Source organism: Aedes albopictus, chromosome 3, assembly GCF_035046485.1.
Source record: "Aedes albopictus strain Foshan chromosome 3, AalbF5, whole genome shotgun sequence".
Taxonomy (NCBI): Eukaryota; Metazoa; Arthropoda; class Insecta; order Diptera; family Culicidae; genus Aedes; species Aedes albopictus.
Window position 1 is genome coordinate 318,625,135 of NC_085138.1, and position 18,326 is coordinate 318,643,460.

At 43.9% G+C, this 18,326-nt stretch overlaps 1 protein-coding gene and 1 long non-coding RNA gene across 2 annotated transcripts in view; one reads left to right on the top strand and one right to left on the bottom strand.

Annotated features, from left to right (window-relative positions):
* Positions 1-562: 562 nt before the first annotated feature.
* LOC109401170 (lipoyl synthase, mitochondrial) lies at positions 563-2,539 on the top strand. The gene is made up of 4 exons (XM_019673650.3): positions 563-690; positions 828-1,175; positions 1,377-1,866; positions 1,957-2,539. Exons 1-4 carry the CDS (start codon positions 625-627, stop codon positions 2,247-2,249), a joined length of 1,197 nt encoding a protein of 398 aa, XP_019529195.3. The 5' UTR covers positions 563-624; the 3' UTR covers positions 2,250-2,539.
* Positions 2,540-12,395: 9,856 nt separating this feature from the next.
* LOC134284183 (uncharacterized) overlaps positions 12,396-18,326 on the bottom strand; it is a 531,430-nt gene continuing 525,499 nt past the window's right edge. Inside the window, exon 2 of the long non-coding RNA XR_009995677.1 lies at positions 12,396-13,239. This is a non-coding gene — a long non-coding RNA (uncharacterized LOC134284183). The remainder of the gene's footprint in view (positions 13,240-18,326) is intronic.

Here is an 18,326-nt window from a genome sequence, read left to right on the forward strand (position 1 = left end):
ATTTTTCTCCGTGTTCTACTTCACAGGTTGAATCATACATGCTTGAATCGGAATCCGCTGGCGTAGCCAGGAATTTACTCATTTTTTGAGCTGTTCCAGTTTAGCTCAGTTTTGTGTGAATCTTACTCATTTTAGAGTAACATTTTCTTAGCGTGTGAGATAATTCTCTTCATCGACTTTTTCTTCTGTAAATAATTCTAGATTGAGTTTTAATTAGGGCGAAAGTAACATGAGAGAGTTCTCTTCATCGACTCTCTCTTCTGCAAATTAAAGTGAGAAGATGCAAATTCAATCGAACTTTTTTACACTTAGACGCTAGATTGCATCGCAACCTAGCGATTTATGATCAAAAAGTGCAACCATACTTGCATCTTGTCACTTTAATTTGAAGAAGAGAGAGTCGATGAAGAGAACTCTCTCATGTTGTTTTCGCCCTTATTTAAACTCAATCTAGAAATGCCCTTTTGAAATGCTATCTACTGATGTCCTGATATTTGCACACGGCAGTGTTTTTTTGTACTAAAAACTAGAATCGTATGTCGTGACGGTGACAAAACGAACTGTCAAAACAAAAAAATCTTGTACTTTTATTTTGGTTTGTTGGTTTCGCAGTGATACGCAATCATGTCGCAAATTTCGTCAAATTTGTTCAAAAATACCCTGCAAAATGGGAAATTAAGTTGCATAAAGGTAAGTTTGACGTGCATTACACTTTACTCAATCACGTTTTCTACTAATAGGTCAGCATCGAAGCGTTAAATGGCCTTGCAAAAATTCCACTAAATTTTGATTATGAAATATCTGTACCCTCTCGTTATCACCACCAGAACCCCATCCAGTGCAAGCACACGGCCGTCGCCGCCAATCCGTTGGAGAAGATCCGCGAACGGCTGGAGAGTGGGCCCAGTTTTCAGGATTTCGTACAGAACCCATCGTACAACCGGGATGATTGGGCCGCCTACGAGGGTAAGCTGCGTCGGGAGAAGGGCGAAAATGATCGACTTCGGTTGCCACCGTGGCTGAAGACGAAAATTCCGATGGGAAAGAACTTCAGTCGCATCAAGGACCAGTTGCGGGAGCTCAAGCTGGCCACCGTGTGCGAAGAGGCCAAGTGTCCCAATATTGGCGAATGCTGGGGCGGAGGAGAGCATGGAACGCAAACCGCAACCATCATGGTGAGTTTGAGCATAACACGCTACTGTTGATAAGGGGAAGCATTTGTAAACAGTTTCGATTTCACTTCGGGTTATCAGCTTTTGAACTGAGTCAGTGGTGCCCGAATGAATTTAGACTTTTGAAAAGCAATCGCTATATCTATTATAAGTGTATTATACACTTCATAATATGAAAATTATAATCTTTTATTTTATCTTCAGCTAATGGGTGACACCTGCACTCGTGGTTGCCGTTTCTGTAGCGTGAAAACAGCACGGGCTCCACCGCCCTTGGATCCTGCGGAACCAACAAACACGGCCTCGGCTATCGCCTCCTGGGGATTGGACTACATCGTCCTAACATCGGTGGATCGTGACGATTTGCCCGACGGAGGATCGAATCACATTGCGGCCACCATTCGGGAAATCAAGAAGCAAAATCCTCGGATCTTTGTGGAATGCTTGGCTCCGGATTTCCGCGGAGACATGGAGTGCGTTAAGACGGTTGCCCTGTCCGGGTTGGATGTCTATGCGCATAATATCGAAACGGTTGAAGCTTTGACGCCATTCGTGAGGGATCGTCGGGCGCACTATAGGCAGAGTTTGAAGGTTCTGGAAAGCATCAAGGAAATCAATCCGAACATGATTACGAAGACCTCCATTATGCTGGGTTTGGGTGAGACGGATGAACAAATTGAACAGACTCTGAAAGGTAGGGATGAAACATGCACCCACTCAACAGAAATGAATCAAAATGTTTCCTTTTTATAAACCCATCAATTCATCTCACCCCCACAAACAGATCTTCGTTCCGTCGGGGTGGATTGCCTCACTTTGGGACAGTACATGCAGCCCACCAAGCGGCACCTGAAGGTAATCGAATACGTTACGCCGGAAAAGTTCAAACACTGGGAGACACGTGGCAACGAGCTGGGATTCCTGTACACCGCCAGCGGTCCGTTGGTGCGCAGTTCCTACAAGGCGGGTGAATTTTTCATCACAAGCATTCTCAAGAACCGAGCCGAGGAAGCCGAGAGACGCAAAAAGGCCGCGGGGGCAGCGGCGGTGAGCGTGAAGGGTGCACAACCGCAGTAACAGGTATGAGTTGTAGGCGGGATGTCATGTTGAATGATGAAGGTTAGGGATGATGTCGAACAGAAAAGAAAAATATGCATGCACACGTGAAACAGTGAACGCTTTTTAAATATAAGTCCTTCGCGGAAAAGATTCAACCAAAATATAGAAATGTTGCTTCTAAAGTCGTGCCCGTAGTGGCATTAGATCTGTTTTTTTTTCATATTTGTTGAAAAGCTAGAACTTTTTAAAGTAGGAAAATAACTATGAAATTATGTATATAAATATATTTAATAAAATCAAAGGCCTCATTACACTTCGATTTCATTTCATATCACAATACTGAATAGCCAGCTTTTTCTTTTTTCTTACTCACTTGTTTTGGAACACGAAAAGCAGAAGGACGGAAAACGGTACGCTTGCTTTTTATGAAGGCATTTATTTGGGAATATCGCATAGGACTTCTCAATAAATAATTTTAAGATCTTTTATGCAATTCAGAATCGTAATTTCTATTTTATATAACTCATTTTGTTATCATAATGGCTAATTTTTCTGAACTGATTCATAATGCAACTGAAATGAGTTGCGTAATGAAAAATAACGGCATAATGATATTATGAACATTATGCAACTCAAATGAGTTGTGTAATGAAAAAAAAATGCATAACATTTTGTACGGAATTCATTGCAAAACTCGATTTTTTCAGAACTTTTCGTATTTATCGAACTCGGCCATCCTCGTTGGATAAATGTGACTCGAGCTGAAAAAATCATGTTTTTGCAACTCGTTATATAATTATTATGCAATTCAGTATCTTAATTTCAATTTTATATAACTCATTTTAGTATCATAATGGCCAGTTTTTACGCACTGATTCATTATGCAATTGAAATGAGTTGCATTATGAAAATTAGTTGCATAATGTTCATTATGCAACTCATTTGAGTTGCATTATGTACATTATGCAACCCAAATGTATGATAAATGTACGACTCGTGCCGAAAACATCAACTTTTTGCAACTCGTTACATAAATAACTAGTGATACAACAGACATGGATTTCTTCAGATTTTCAATCCAAGGATTCCTGCAGAAACTCTTCCAGGAATTCGATAAGAAAGCTCTCCTGAGATTCCCTAAGGAATTCCTTATGGGATTGCTTCCGGGCTCCTTTTGTGATTTTTTCAGGAACAGCTTCAGGATTTTAAAAAAACCTCCATGAATTCTTCTTGGGATTCAGGAATTCCTCCAGAAACTCCTCCAGGAACTGTTCAGAGATTCATTTAGGAATTCCTCTTGAAATTTTCTTTCAGAGGAATTTCAGCGATTCCTTCAGTACTTCCTCCTGAGATTTTCTATAAACTCTTTCTGGAATTTACTCAGGAATTGCTCCTTGGATTTCTTCAGAAATTTTTCCAGGGATTCCTCCTGAAAGTGCTCCAATGATTCTTCCAGAAAATCCTCCAGGAATTCCTCCAGAGATTTCTCTAGGGATTCCCCATCGAGTTTATGCAGGGATTCCTCAAGGAATTCCTGTAGAGATTTGTCCTCCAGGGATTCCTTCATAAATTCTCCCAGGAATGTTTTCCGGAGTTTTCCAAGAATTCCTCCTGAGATTCCTGTATGCATTCCTCATGAGCAGGAACACGCTTTTATTTAGAACACTCTTTTGCTAGTTTTCATCTCGAAAGAATGCAATCACGAAACGATGTATGGACGAGTTTTGCCTTGTGGTTTTGTCTAAAAGTTTGTCGAATAGAGTACAGGTCGCATACGCATACCAAAGTCGTGACCGAGCTGTGAAAGAGACGCCACGAGATGAGGGATGGTCCATAAATTACGTCACGCTTTGAGGGGGAGGGGGAATTTGTCTAAAATTCCTCCAAGGATTCTTGTCAACCATTCAAGCAGAAATTCTTCCAATCAATCCTCCAGGAACTCCTCAAGGAATTTCATCAAGCAATTCCTCCCAGACGTTCCTAAGAAAATCTTCTTAGAATTTCCTTAATTTTTTTTTCAAAATATTCTTCAAAATTTCCCTAATGATTCTTACAAAATTCCTCTAAGAAATTCTATAGGAATTAATTAATTCATTCTTTTTTCTTTCAGAGATTAAAGTTCCATAGGAATAACTTCAAGGTTTCTATTAAGATTTTCTATGAAATTCTTCCAAAGATTCATTTAGCGATATTATCAAGGGATCAGGCAGAATTTTTTCATGAAACTTTTATTATTTAACCCTAGTAGGATGTTGAGGACAATATGACTCAGACAGGCACGCTGAACGTGCACTGTACGTCATCGTGGTTCGAAAAACTTGACATCTTAGGAGGGGTTATTAATTACTTCAAAATTTTATCAAGTATTGTTTCCAAGCAAAACGGTGAGTCGATAAGGAGAGCGTCCAATATAGCTCTGGTCCTCACAAGTTCCTACCTCATGCTTCCACGGGTCAAGCGATGACAAAGACCGCCAGCTAAGAGTTGTGTGCTTAGCTGGTAGTGCAGCCTGGGCACTGTTGTCCTTCTGACTTCAGCTAGATTGAGGAGGTACGATCCGAGTGTCTGTTCACCAAGGAGGTGCGGCTCAAACAGCGTCTGTTCTGGCATCCTGCGGCTGAGTAAGAAACGCTGCACCACGCCCAGCTAGATCCAAGGTGGTAGCCCCATCAGCGTGGTCGTCCCAGTGTTGGTTGGGACGTTAAACAGAACTGGCACGATGGCCCTCCGGCGAGACAGGAGTGTTGGCGTAGGCCCAATAAGCCACCCGTAAAAATCCCCATTGCGAATAACATAGGAGAAAATACGACTCGATACAATCGGCAAAGACCCACGCGACGAAATAAGGACTACGATTGGAAACTTGGAACATGGAATTGCAAGTCACTTGGTTTGTGTGTGGATGTGACAGGATAATCTACGACGAACTACATCCCCGCAACTTCGACATCGTGGCGTTGCAGGAACTTTGTTGGACTGGACAGAAAGTGTGGAAAAGCGGGCATCGAGCGGCTACCTTCTACCAAAGCTGTGGCACCACCAATGAACTGGGAACAGGATTTATAGTGTTGGGCAAGATGCGGCAACGTGTGATCGGGTGGCAGCCGATCAACGCAAGGATGTGCATGTTGAGAGTTAAGGGCCGTTTCTTCAACTACAGCATCATCAACGTCCACTGCCCACACGAAGGGAGACCCGATGACGAGAAGGAAGCGTTCTACGCGCAGTTAGAGCAAACATACGATGGTTGCTCGCCGCGTGACGTGAAAATCGTTGTCGGCGACATGAACGCGCAGGTAGGAAGGGAGGAAATGTACAGACCGGTAATCGGGCGAAACAGCCTGCACGCCGTATCGAATGATAACGGCCAGCGATGCGTAAACTTTGCAGCCTCCCGTGGTATGGTAGTCCGAAGCACCTTCTTCCCCCGCAAAGATATCCACAAAGCCACCTGGAGATCACCCGACCACCAAACAGAAAACCAAATCGACCACGTTCTAATCGACGGTAAATTCTTCTCGGATATAACCAACGTCCGCACATACCGCAGTGCGAATATAGATTCGGATCACTACTTAGTCGCTGTATGCATGCGCTCAAAACTTTCGACAGTTATCACCACGCGTCGAAGTCGAACGCCGCGGCTCAACATCGAGCAACTTCGTAACGTAGAAGTGGCTCAAGACTACGCGCAGCAGTTAGCAGTGGCCCTACCAACGGAAGAGCAGCTTGGCGCAGCTACACTTGAAGATGGCTGGAGGGACATCCGATCCGCCATAGGTAGTACCTCGGCTACAGCACTAGGCTTCGCGACTCCGAATCACAGAAACGACTGGTACGACGGCGAATGTGAACGAGAAGAATGCAGTATGGGCGAGAATGCTGCAACACCGTACGAGAGCGAATGAGGCACGTTACAAACAGGCGCGGAACAGGCAGAACTCAGTCTTCCGGATGAAGAAGCGCCAGCAGGAAGAACGAGATCGCGAAGCGATGGAAGAGCTGTACCGCGCTGAGGACACACGAAAGTTGTACGAGAAGCTGAATCGCTCGCGCAGAGGCTTTGTGCCACAAGCCGACATGTGCCGAGATAATCACGGAAATATTCTCACGAGCGAGCGTGAGGTGGTCGAGAGGTGGCGGCAGCATTACGATGAGCACCTCAATGACGACGTTGCAAGTACCGAAGGTGGCGTGGTAACAGATCTAGGAGTATGTGCACAGGACGAAAGACTTCCGGCCCCTGACCTTCAAGAGATTGAGGAGGAGGTTGGCCGGTTGAAAAACAACAAAGCCGCTGGAGCAGATCAACTACCAAGCGAGCTTCTAAAATACGGTGGAGAAGCACTGGTGAGAGCACTACACTGGGTCATTACCAAGATTTGGGAGGAGGAAGTATTACCGGAGGAATGGATGGAAGGTATCGTGTGTCCCATCTACAAAAAGGGCGACAAGTTGGATTGCGGAAGCTACCGCGCGATCACACTACTGAGCGCTGCCTACAAGATACTCTCCCAAATTTTATGCCGCCGTCTATCACCGATTGCAAGAGAGTTCGTGGGGCAATATCAGGCTGGATTCATGGGTGAACGCGCTACAACGGACCAGATGTTCGCCATCCGCCAGGTGTTGCAGAAATGCCGCGAATACAACGTGCCCACACATCACTTGTTCATCGATTTCAAATCGGCGTATGATACAATCGATCGAGAACAGCTATGGCAGATTATGCACGAATACGGATTCCCGGATAAACTGATACGGTTGATCAAGGCGACGATGGATCGAGTGATGTGCGTAGTTCGAGTATCAGGGACACTCTCGAGTCCCTTCGAATCTCGTAGAGGGTTACGGCAAGGTGATGGTCTTTCGTGCTTGCTGTTCAACATTGCTTTGGAGGGTGTAATAAGAAGAGCGGGGATAAACACGAGTGGGACGATTTTCACGAAGTCCGTTCAGCTGCTTGGTTTCGCCCAGAGAAAATAGGTAGAGAAGCGAAGAGTGAACAGCCGCCAGAACGGCAACACTTTTTCTGTTTTGATTTCATCGCTCGGATGCTGGCAACTGCGGCAAAGCAGATTAATCCACCCATCGAAGGTAGTGCCTATCTCGCATACCGCATTTGAAAACTATTTATACTGTTGTTTTATTAACTAGACATTATCAAACTGATGTTCCAAAATGGATCAATTTTCATTATTTCAAGAAATCAATGTTGTTTGCACTGTCATCCATGATATTTGGAAACTTTGGTGAAAATATGTTTGAAACGAATGCAATACTTATCTTTACTTATGCGGCAATCGTCAAGGTTTGTTGATTTTGTTCGATAGGATACCAGTTTGACGGTTCGATAAGGTATTTTTGGCTTCACACTATTCGCTTCTCTACCTATTTTCTCTGGTTTCGCCGATGATATTGATATTATTGTGCGTTTAGCACTAAATTGATTTCCGAAAAAACTTCATCGACTTCCGCCGCCTTTCCTATGCGTTAAACATAACGTCGGAAGTAGTGCGCTGTATAGAAAACCAGATTTACTGTACAGCGCACTACTTCCGACGTTATGTTTAACGCATAGGAAAGGCAGCGGAAGTCGATGAAGTTTTTTCGGAAATCAATTTAGTGCTAAACGCACAATATTGCTCGTAAATTTGAGACGATGGCGGAAACGTACATCCGCCTAAAGAGGGAAGCCAGGCGAATGGGATTAGTCATTAATGTCTCTCTCTCTCTCTCTTCTTGGCGTAACGTCCTCACTGGGACAAAGCCTGCTTCTCAGCTTAGTGTTCTATGAGCACTTCCACAGTTATTAACTGAGAGCTTCCTCTGCCAATGACCATTTTGCATGTTTATATCGTGTGGCAGGCACGAAGATACTCTATGCCCAAGGAAGTCAAGGAAATTTCCTTTACGAAAAGATCCTGGACCGACCGGGAATCGAACCCGTCACCCTCAGCATGGTCATGCTGAATACCCGTGCGTTTACCGCCTCGGCTATATGGGCCCTAGTCATTAATGTGTCGAAGACAAAGTACATGATGGCAAAGGGCTCCAGGGAAGAATCACCGCGCCCGCCACCCCGAATTGAAATCGAGGCAGTTGAAGAATTCGTGTACTTGGGCTCACTGGTGACCGACGACAACGACACCAGCAGAGAAATTCAGAGGCGCATTGTGGCAGGAAATCGTGCCTACTTTGGACTCCGCAGAACTCTACGATCGAATAAAGTTCGCCGTAACACGAAGTTAACCATCTACAAAACGTTGATTAGACCGGTCGTCCTCTATGGGCACGAAACATGGACCCTACGTGCAGAGGACCAACGCGCCCTTGGAGTTTTCGAACGGAAGGTGTTGCGTACCATCTACGGCGGAGTGCAGATGGAAGACGGGACTTGGAGAAGGCGAATGAACCACGAGCTGCATCAGCTGCTAGGAGAACCAACCATCGTCCATACCGCGAAAATCGGGAGGCTACGGTGGGCGGGTCACGTCATCAGGATGTCGGATAGCAACCCGACTAAAATGGTTCTCGAGAGTCATCCGACCGGTACAAGAAGACGTGGAGCGCAGCGAGCTAGGTGGGTCGACCAAGTGGAGGACGATCTGCGGACCCTACGCAGAGTGCGGAACTGGAGACAAACAACCATGGACCGAGTGGAATGGAGGCGGCTACTATGTACAGCAGAGGCCACCCCGGCCTTAGCCTGACCGGTAAGGTAAGTAATGTTTCCAAGCATTCCTTTCAAGCAGTTTCCGAACATTCAAGGCTCAAAAACTCCTCCGGGAATTCCACAAAGTAGTCACACCGTTTTTTTCAAGTATTCCTTCAGGATGGCTCAAAAAAAAAAAAATGAATGTAAGAAAATACGTCAAGAGTACTTTAACAGATTTACAGAGGGAGACATTCTTGAACGAATATTTGGAGAAATATTGAGAATTTTAAAGATAATTAGACTACTGTGCAAATAGTTTTTACACAGTGAATATTTGCACACCTGCGCTACCTCACGGTTACCCCAGTAACAATGTTTTTTTCTCATTATTACTTGGGCAAGTAACCATGCTGTTGTCACAATAGATCAAAAAACTGGTCGCAGTGATGGAAATACCCGACACGGAATAAAAAAAAAAACATGCTGTTGAAGCTGTACGTATTGCATATATAAAGCACATGTATTAACAATACTACATTAACCATTAAAGTTGAATTAAAGTGGAAAATGGGGCCACTATTGCTGACTTACGATTAAACTGGTATAATCGTAATTCAACAATAGTGGCGTCTGGCGTCCCACTTTAATTCAACTTTAATGGTTTATATAGAGTAATGCATGCATTATTTATGCAATACGTACAGCTTTAACAGTGTGGTTACTTGGGTAACATTGAAAAAAATTCTAAAACTATTATTGAAGTAATTGTGAAAGAATTCTTAAATAAATCGCTAACAGAATCTTTGGATAAACTCTCAAAGAAATCCGTGGAAGAATTCCTAACGGAATGTTGAAGAAATTCTTGATAAAAATCTGCCGATATCCTTGTATGAATTTCTATATAAATTAATGGAGAAATTCCTAAAGAACTTCTATTTAGGAGGAATTTGCTTGAGGAACCATCGAAAAACTACTATAAAAAAGACACTACACCGTCTTCAGCTAGAGGCTGCACAGACTGAACATTACATACACGAGACAACGGACAACACACATAACACCCAGTGGCCCAATGGCGAATTTTCCGTTTGACGAAAAGTTTTCGCCGACTGGAGCGGGAATCGAACCCGAATTCCGAGGCTTACGAAACGCCTAGACGACTGACGCCGCTAACCGCACGGCCACGAAGCCCACTCTAAAGGAATAATGCTTGAAAAAATTTAAAGTGACGTCTAGTAAGAATTAAAAATCCTGTTACCATTCCGGTGGTTTACCCTATATAGCCAAGCAAAGTGATGAGAGTGAATGGCAAATACCACTCACCATACTACTGTTCAGGATGAGTAGTATCGTCCTGTTCGTGAATTTATAGCATAATAAAAGTATCGATTTTATGTTGATTTTCTTGATGATTAACCTGGGCTTGTTAGGGGAATATCTGTAAATAAAAAGAAAATCGGGTTAAGTACGGTTCCTTTGAATTCCACTAAGAATTTGCATCCTTTGACAGATACGTATTTCGACCTCAACTACCGTACCTTACCCGATTTTCTTTTGATTTTCTTGTTTATTTTTTGGTAACATAATCATAAATACTCCAATAAGAATTTCTATGTTTAGCTCATTAATAAGTTTGAAATAATCTAATATAACTCCGTATGCGAACGGTCATTTTGAATGGCAGGAGAATAAAATTGTTAAAACACTTACATGCATACACACTTAACACATAAGGAACTAGCGCTAACGGATGGATTCGGTATCGACGGAATTACGTTGTTAGGTAGACAAATGGGTCTGAATAGGGTAGTAGGTAGTAGGGCTTCACGTCTCGCAGTAGCATTCTTTTCCACTCAAGCGCTCGAAGAAGCAAGATCAGTTCAGAAGCCTAAAGTGATCTAAAGTGAAAATCCTAAAGTGAAGTCTATACTTTAGCAGTTTCTCAATCTGACTTGTAGAAGTTTTATCGGTGGAAAGAAGAGAGAAGAGAAGAGCTATTAGCAGGTTTTGGTGAAGATTCAGGTACGCTACCCTACTCAGGAAAGACCTACGTGCCCCTATTCTTAGACCCGACATTGCTAACAAACAGGACCCAGCAGGTGCTGACCACGTTTTGGTCTAGTTCCAAGTTCCGACAACGTGTCATATGACCGCCTGGTGCACTATAGCGATACGCAGTGGCGGGATCTTCGTCGACGGCGCTCAGGGTTGATCACATCCACCACACGTGACGAGCACGTGCCCAACCAGCCGTTCCAGCTAAGCCGGCCGGTCATCGAATCCTCCCCACACCACACAGCGTGAGTTATTCCTGATAAAAAGTGATTAAAAATAGTAGACCGAGTGCGTTGTTTTGTTCTCTGATCAGCCCCACCGCCCCCCCCCCCCCCCCCCCAAATTCGCTCGTTGACTAGCCGACCCTGGAAAAGAGGCGGGTGTAGCCCACCCTGAACGGCTTCCGTGGCTTAGACCAGAAGTCAGGGATTTGGAGTGTCAGAGCCCTTCTGGTTCGGCACTCGAAATAGTCAGGAATTGTTCGTTGGTAACAATCTTACAACAATCGAGGATTTTTTTTGGTAAAAAATTACAATTTCCAAAGGAACCTTTGAAAAAAAACCCCGCAAAAAACGTGGATGTGATTCCTATTATTTCTTTTAGATGAATTTCTGCAGGAATTCTTAAAGAAGTTTGTAAGAAGATTGAGGAAAAAAAATCTGAGCGTTTAACATAGCGCTGGTCCTCACAAGTTCCTACCTCATGCTTCCACGGGTCAAGCGATGACAAAAACCGTCAGCTAAGATGATGATTAACCTGGGCTTGTTAGGGGAATATCTGTAAATAAAAGAAAATCGGGTTAAGTACGGTTCCTTTGAATTCCACTAAGAATTTGCATCCTTTGACAGATACGTATTTCGACCTCAACTGTAAGGTCGTCTTCAGTGTCTTGTACTTGACTCGACTCCTGGAGTGTGCGGTTCAAACAGCGTCTGTTCTGGCATCCAGCGGCTGAATTTGAAATGCTCCTCCACCGGAAGCTATACCTAAGGTGGCAGCCCCACCACGGTGGATAGGGGACCTTAGGCCAACAACCTACTGTCTCTGAAACCCAAAAACCGTTACAGAAACAGAAAATGAAGGATTACGATCTGATTCAACAGCAACGACTTTATTTTATTTTATTTTATTTTATTTTATTTTATTGATGCACAAGGGGGTCATAGGGCCAAGTCTCCAATGCAAGTCCGAGAACTTGCATTGTCCATAATACACCGTTGAATTTGGGAGTAGGCATAGCAACCTCTTTAGCTCTGCGGCTTTTAAGTTTTGCGTGGCCTTAAGGATTGGGAAAGGTGGGAAATCGATGTGGTGTATTGAGCTGTAAGAGAATGTGTTGTTAGTTAAATGGTCAACGTAATTTACCTTTGGGTCGCTTGTTTTGGGGTAAGCGTTTTGAACATACATACTGGTTTTGCTGGGTTGTTCTTTCCTATTTTCGTTCGATCGTGTTGTTTTTTGTGGTAGGTAGTTGTGATTAAATTTTGGTTATGTTCTTGGAATGCTGCTTCGTCCTCATCGCCACCTCCGTCGAAATACGATAAGCCTATGTCATTTGCTGTCTGCGGTTTCTAGAAAATCGTCTTCGTAGTCCAACTTCACTATCTCCTGCTGCAATCTTCGTCGCTTTCTTAAATTAGGCTGTCATTACCAATTTCCTTCCAATTTCAACGAACATCCGTCCATATCCACCTCTTGTCTACCGCTGGATTTTCACGTGAAATAAGGTCTTCCAACTTTTTCCCGAGATTTTGTAGATTAGTGCTTTATGCATGCTTCCTTTCCTGAGACTTCGGAGCACGTCTTAGACATGGCTGAGTACAAACAATGCTCATCTCCAGCGATATTTTTTAACCAGCATCGCACCACCGTCGTACTGCATTACTTCCATTTTTCACTGCTATCCCTGCTTACTGCTATCACTCATGATACTCAGATACATGAAAATATAAAAGAAATGTTAGTAGCGCTTTTGGTGATACTTTCACGACGGCCATTCAGAATGGTTCAACGGATGCAGATGCGAAGATCATCCCTGCTGACCAGCAGCGTTCATCAAACTCAGTTGAAGATGAAACTTAAAATATACGAACACGAAGAGCAACAAATAGACGAACGCGAATATTCTAAAAAAAAAAAGAATGATCTTCCATCCGATCTTCAAGTGATCCTCACAAGCAGCATCTTTCGTTCAGGCACTTTTGAATGTCCGTATGCAACTTGTTCTCACAAGAAATCTGCCTCGACCAAGTTGGCAGAACGCGCCCATACCCCTTTCTGAACCGAAGGGCAGGGCTGATTCAACAGCAACGACTTTAAGCGCAAAACAACGGACAAGAATTGGAACTTGGAATTTATTAACCCTAACCCAGCAGGGTAAACTGGCACAACGGCTAGTCATGTCATGTCATGAGTCATGTCGTATGGAGCTTGAGATCCTAGGACTGAGCGAAGTCCGTTGGCCGAACTTAGGAGAACACAGATTGCCTTCGGGTCAAATTCTGCTATACTCGGGCCTACGAGGTGAACACGCTCCTCGCCACCGTGCAGTTGGTTTCCTCTCAGTGCTCACGCCCACGCTGCGCTCATGAAGTGGGAACCCATTAATGAGAGGATAATTGTAGCCAAATTTAGAACACGTGTTCGAAACCTTACCATGATCCAATGTTACGCGCCAACCGATGCAAGACAAAGAGAACTTTTACAGTCAATTGAATGCTGTCGTGGACAAGACTCCAAAGGTGATATCAAGATCCTCATGGACGACTTCAACGCGAAGGTTGGTTCCGACAACTCGGACTTTGAGCACGTCATAGGACGCCATGGTCTCGGAGAAACGAGCGAGAACGGAGAGCTGTTTGCAGAGTTTTGTGGCAACAATGACATGGTGATTGGGGGATCGCTCTTTCCTCATCGACCAGTGCACAAAGTGACATGGGTTTCCCTTGATTGCGTCACGGAAAATCAAATCGACCACATCTGCATCAACCGAAAATGCGGAACAAACGTAGCGCCGACATTGCGTCCGACCCTCATCTTCTGATCGGCGAGATCCGACTGCGCATTGCCAGGATCCAGCGACAGGAGGAGAAAATCTTGCACCGGTTCAACACACACCGACTGGAAGACACTGCGGTGAAAAGGTCCTTCGTCGAGGAGCTAGAGAACCGTGCTGCGGATATCTCAGAAGGTAGAAGCGTAGAAGATCAATGGACCGCCATCAAGAACGCCTTCATCGCCACCGGCGAGAATGATTTGGGTGAGCTACGCACCCGAAGAGAGCAGTGGATCACAGATGATACCTGTGTAGTATCCACGAAGAAAAAATGTCTTGAATACAAACCTTTATTATTATTTAATCTTGCAATCGTACATACATACCTTCATTACCATTACCTTGCCCTGCTGTACCTTCTGTGGTAGACTAACATTGAAAGAGAGAAACGGAAATAAATTCAGTTGATTTCTGACTGCTATCAAAGGCACACGGGTGTATCATTTATCGTAGATCCGAGCCAGACGCGACTTTACAACCTGGAGGAAGATAGCGGAGCGAAGGAACGCCAAAGCCGCCATAAAGCGAGCGAAAACACGAGTAGCCAAAGCCGTAGCCCGTCAGCGCTATTCGGCTCTCGAGAAGGAAGTGATACACTCATGTAGACGGGACAAAAGAACGTGGGCGGACTCCCTAGCCGACGAAGGCGTGAAATCTGCAAACACCGGCGATATCCGTCTCCTCTACGATGTTTCACGTCCCCCTAGTGGCACTAAGATGAATGCTACGATGCCCGTGGAAGACACGTCTGGACAGTTACTGACCGACCCGGCTGACCAGTTGAAACGCTGCTGCGAGCACTTTGGAAACCTTTTTCAAGTGTTAACTCCTCAGCATGATCCGCCAAGGGTTCGACGCATTACCGGTGTTAACACCGAAGCTCAATCAATGCAGGAGATGGAAACAGCCATCCGTAGCATGAAATCGAACAGGGCCCCAGGTCGATCGCATATCAGCTGAGATGCTCGAAGGTAACCCCGTAGTATCTGCACAGCTACTGCATCAATTATTATGCAACATATGGGAAACCGCGACATTTCCGGTCGACTGGATGCTAGGCGTTTTAGTAAAGAGTGACCTGACTGTATACGATAACACTAGTTTACAAAATAAAACGAAAGTCGTGAACTTATGTCAACGATTAACCTTCATCCAGCCAGCGTACATTTTCCACCTCCGAAAAAGCACAAAAATGGTCATAACTTTTTTGTTTTTCGATTGATTTCGATGAAATTTTCACAACTTCCCGAAAAACTCTTCTAGTTTATGATGCCGGGGACATGGGTGCCTGATCCACATGGTTCCGGAGTTATTCCGGATTGTCTTGGGGTACCAAAATTGGCCACATACTTTGCACAACATATATCTCAAGATCCCGATGAGGTAGAAGTATAGTGTCTTTGGCGAATTTGTTCGGCAGGTTAAAAGCTAACTGGCAACGGCGACTTTGGTTCGCGATTCGGCCGCTAGGCGGCGCCAGTGACAAAAACGTTCAAACCCTCATATCTCAGAAACCTGAAAAGATAGAATGATGCTCTCTTCGGCAGACTTCTTCAGCAAGCTCAGAACTATCTGATAGTAAAGTCTTTGGTTTGGGATTCATCCGCTAGATGGCGCCTTGTGTCTGGAAATTTCAAACATGTATATCTCGATACCCTAGTGAGATACAAGCATGCCGTTTTCAGCAAAGGTGTTCAGCAGGCTAAGAGCTATCTGACAGTGAAAAAAAAATGGTAAAAAATGTTCAAACTTCTATATCTCAGAATCCTGATAAGATAGAATGATGCCGTCTTCAACAAAGTTCTTCAGCTGGTAGTTGAGTCTTTGATTCGTAATTTAATCGCTTGGTATAATATTAAAATGTATAATATTTAAATACGTGTATCTCGTTGCTCTAATGAGCTAAAAGCATGGCGTTTTCTGCAAAATTGTTCGGCAGGTTGAAATCTATCCGGCAATGGTGATGCTAGGTGACACCAGCAATCAAAACATCCAAACAATTTTATCTAAAAAATCGGAAAACGTCCAGCACATTGTTCCAAAAGTTAAGAGGTAGTAAGATGTATCTGGTGTTCTTGGTTCTGATGTTATTCGATAGGTGAACAAGAATTTTCAGCATAGTTGTTCAGCAAGCTAAGGGCAGGGTAGTAGACGGTCGAGTACGGTGATACAAGAGGCAATACTTTAACACCGTCTTTGAACCTCTGTTACCCTACAATATTGCTTCTTTTGTTCCATTTTTTCTTCCGGGAATTTCTACAGGAACTCTTTCGGGATTTTTCCAGGTGTTTCTCCGGGAATTCCACCGAGAATTTCTCCAAGAATTCTACTGGGAATTCCTGAAGAACTTCCTCCAGCAATTTCTTTAGGAAATCTTCTGGGAATTCCTCTAAGAAATCCTCCAGAAATTCCTCCGGGAAATCTTCTAGGAAATCCTTCAGGAATTTCTCCGTGCATTCCTCCGGAAATTTCCCTAGGATTTCCTCTAGGACTTCCATCAGGAACTCCTTCAGGAATTCCTTCGGCTATTTCTGCAGGAATTCTTCTGCGAATTTTCCAGGAATTCCTCCAGATTTTTTTTCCAAGATTTTCTCCGGAAATTTCACTGAGAATTTCCCCAGGAATTCGTCCATGAGTGCCTCCGGGAATTCCTTCATGAAATCCCCCGGGATTTTGTTCAGGAATTCCCCTGGGATGTTCTATAGGAATTCCTCCAAGATTTTTTCTAGGAATTTCTCCGGGAATTTTTCCTGGAGTTTCTCCAGAAATACATCCGAAAGTTTTCCAAGGAAAACTTTCGGTTTAAAAAAAAAATCCCCCGGGAATTTCTCCAGGAATCTCTTCAGGAAGTTTTTCGTGATTTTTTTTTTCACAAAACCCTCTGGGAATTTTTCCCGGAGTTCCTCTAGGACTTCCTTTACGAATACTTTCGGGAATTTATCCTGTAATTCTTCCGGGAATTTCTCCAGGAATTCCTCCAGGAATTCCTGCAGGGAATCCTCCAGGAATTGTTTTGGGAATTTCTTCTGGAAATCTGCCAGAAAATCCTCCAGGAATTCTTCCAGGAGTTGTATCAGAAATTCCTCCGGGGATTCTTTTGAAATTCCTCCGGGAATTTTTAAAGGAAATCTTCGGAATTTTCTCAGGAAATCCTCTGGGAATTTCTCCAAGTATTCCTCTGAGAATCGCTCCAGAATTCCCTCCAGGAATTCCTCAGGAAATTTATCTAGGAATTCCTCCGGTAATTTCTCCAACAATTCCTCTGGAAAATTCTTCAGGGAACCCCTTTTCCTGGGAGATTCCTCGGAGAAAATTCCTGGAAGAATCTCTGAAGGATTCCCTGAGGAATCCCCGGGAGAAATACCAGAAAGAATTCCTGGAAGTTATCCCGGAAAAAGTCCTGAAGAAATTACTGAAGGAATCACCGGAGGAATTGCTGATGGGAGTCCTAGAAGAATTCCCGGAGAAATTCCTGGAAGAAGTCGTAAATAAATTCGTAGTTAAATTCCAGGAGAAATTTTGGAAGGATTTCCGCAAGATATTCCTAGTGGATTTTTTTTTTTGAAAAAAGGAATTCCCGGAGACATTTCCGGAGATATTCGTGGTGGAACTCCTAGAAAAAATCTCGGAGAAATCCAGCCAGGAGAAATTCTTGAAGGAATTCTTGAGGAAAATCCCGGAGCAATTCATGGAGTGATTCCCGGAGGAACTCATGGAGGTATTCCTGGGGAAATTCTCGGAGGAAATCCAGACGAATTCCTGGAGAAACTCCTGGAGGAATTCTTGGAAAAATTCCCAGAAGAATTACTGGGGAAATTAACGAAGGAAGTCCTTAAGTAATTTCCGCAGGAGTTCCTAATGAGGGTCCTGGAGGAAATCCTGGAAAAAAATCCGGAAGAATTCCCGGAGACATTTCCACAGGAATTCCTAGAGAAATTTCTAGAGGATTTCCTGGATAAATTCCCGGTGGAATTCCTGGAGGAATCCTAGAAGGAGTTCCTGGAAGAATCCCCAGAGAAATTCCTGGAGGATTTCCCGGCGAAACTTCTGGAGGATGTCCTAGAGGAATTCTCGGAAGATTTTTTGAAGAAATTCCTGGAGTAAATTCTTTGGGAATTCCCAGTGGAGTTCTTGGAGAAATTCTCGATGGAATTCGCGGAGAAATTCCTGGAAAAATTCCCGGAAGACTTCCTGTAGAAATTCCCGTAGACACTCCCGGAAGAAAAAACGGAGCAAAAGAACCAATATTGAGGGGTGACAAAATTTGTCTGCAGGGGGTCAAAGACAGTGTAGCGAATAACCTAGCGAATGAATCACAAATCAAAGA

Coding starts and splice junctions, on each gene's coding strand:
- LOC109401170 (XM_019673650.3), top strand. CDS start 625: ATGTCGCAAATTTCGTCAAATTTGTTCAAAAATACCCTGCAAAATGGG. Junction 691..827: donor GGAAATTAAGTTGCATAAAG/GTAAGTTTGACG, acceptor TATCACCACCAG/AACCCCATCCAGTGCAAGCA. Junction 1,176..1,376: donor CGCAAACCGCAACCATCATG/GTGAGTTTGAGC, acceptor TTTTATCTTCAG/CTAATGGGTGACACCTGCAC.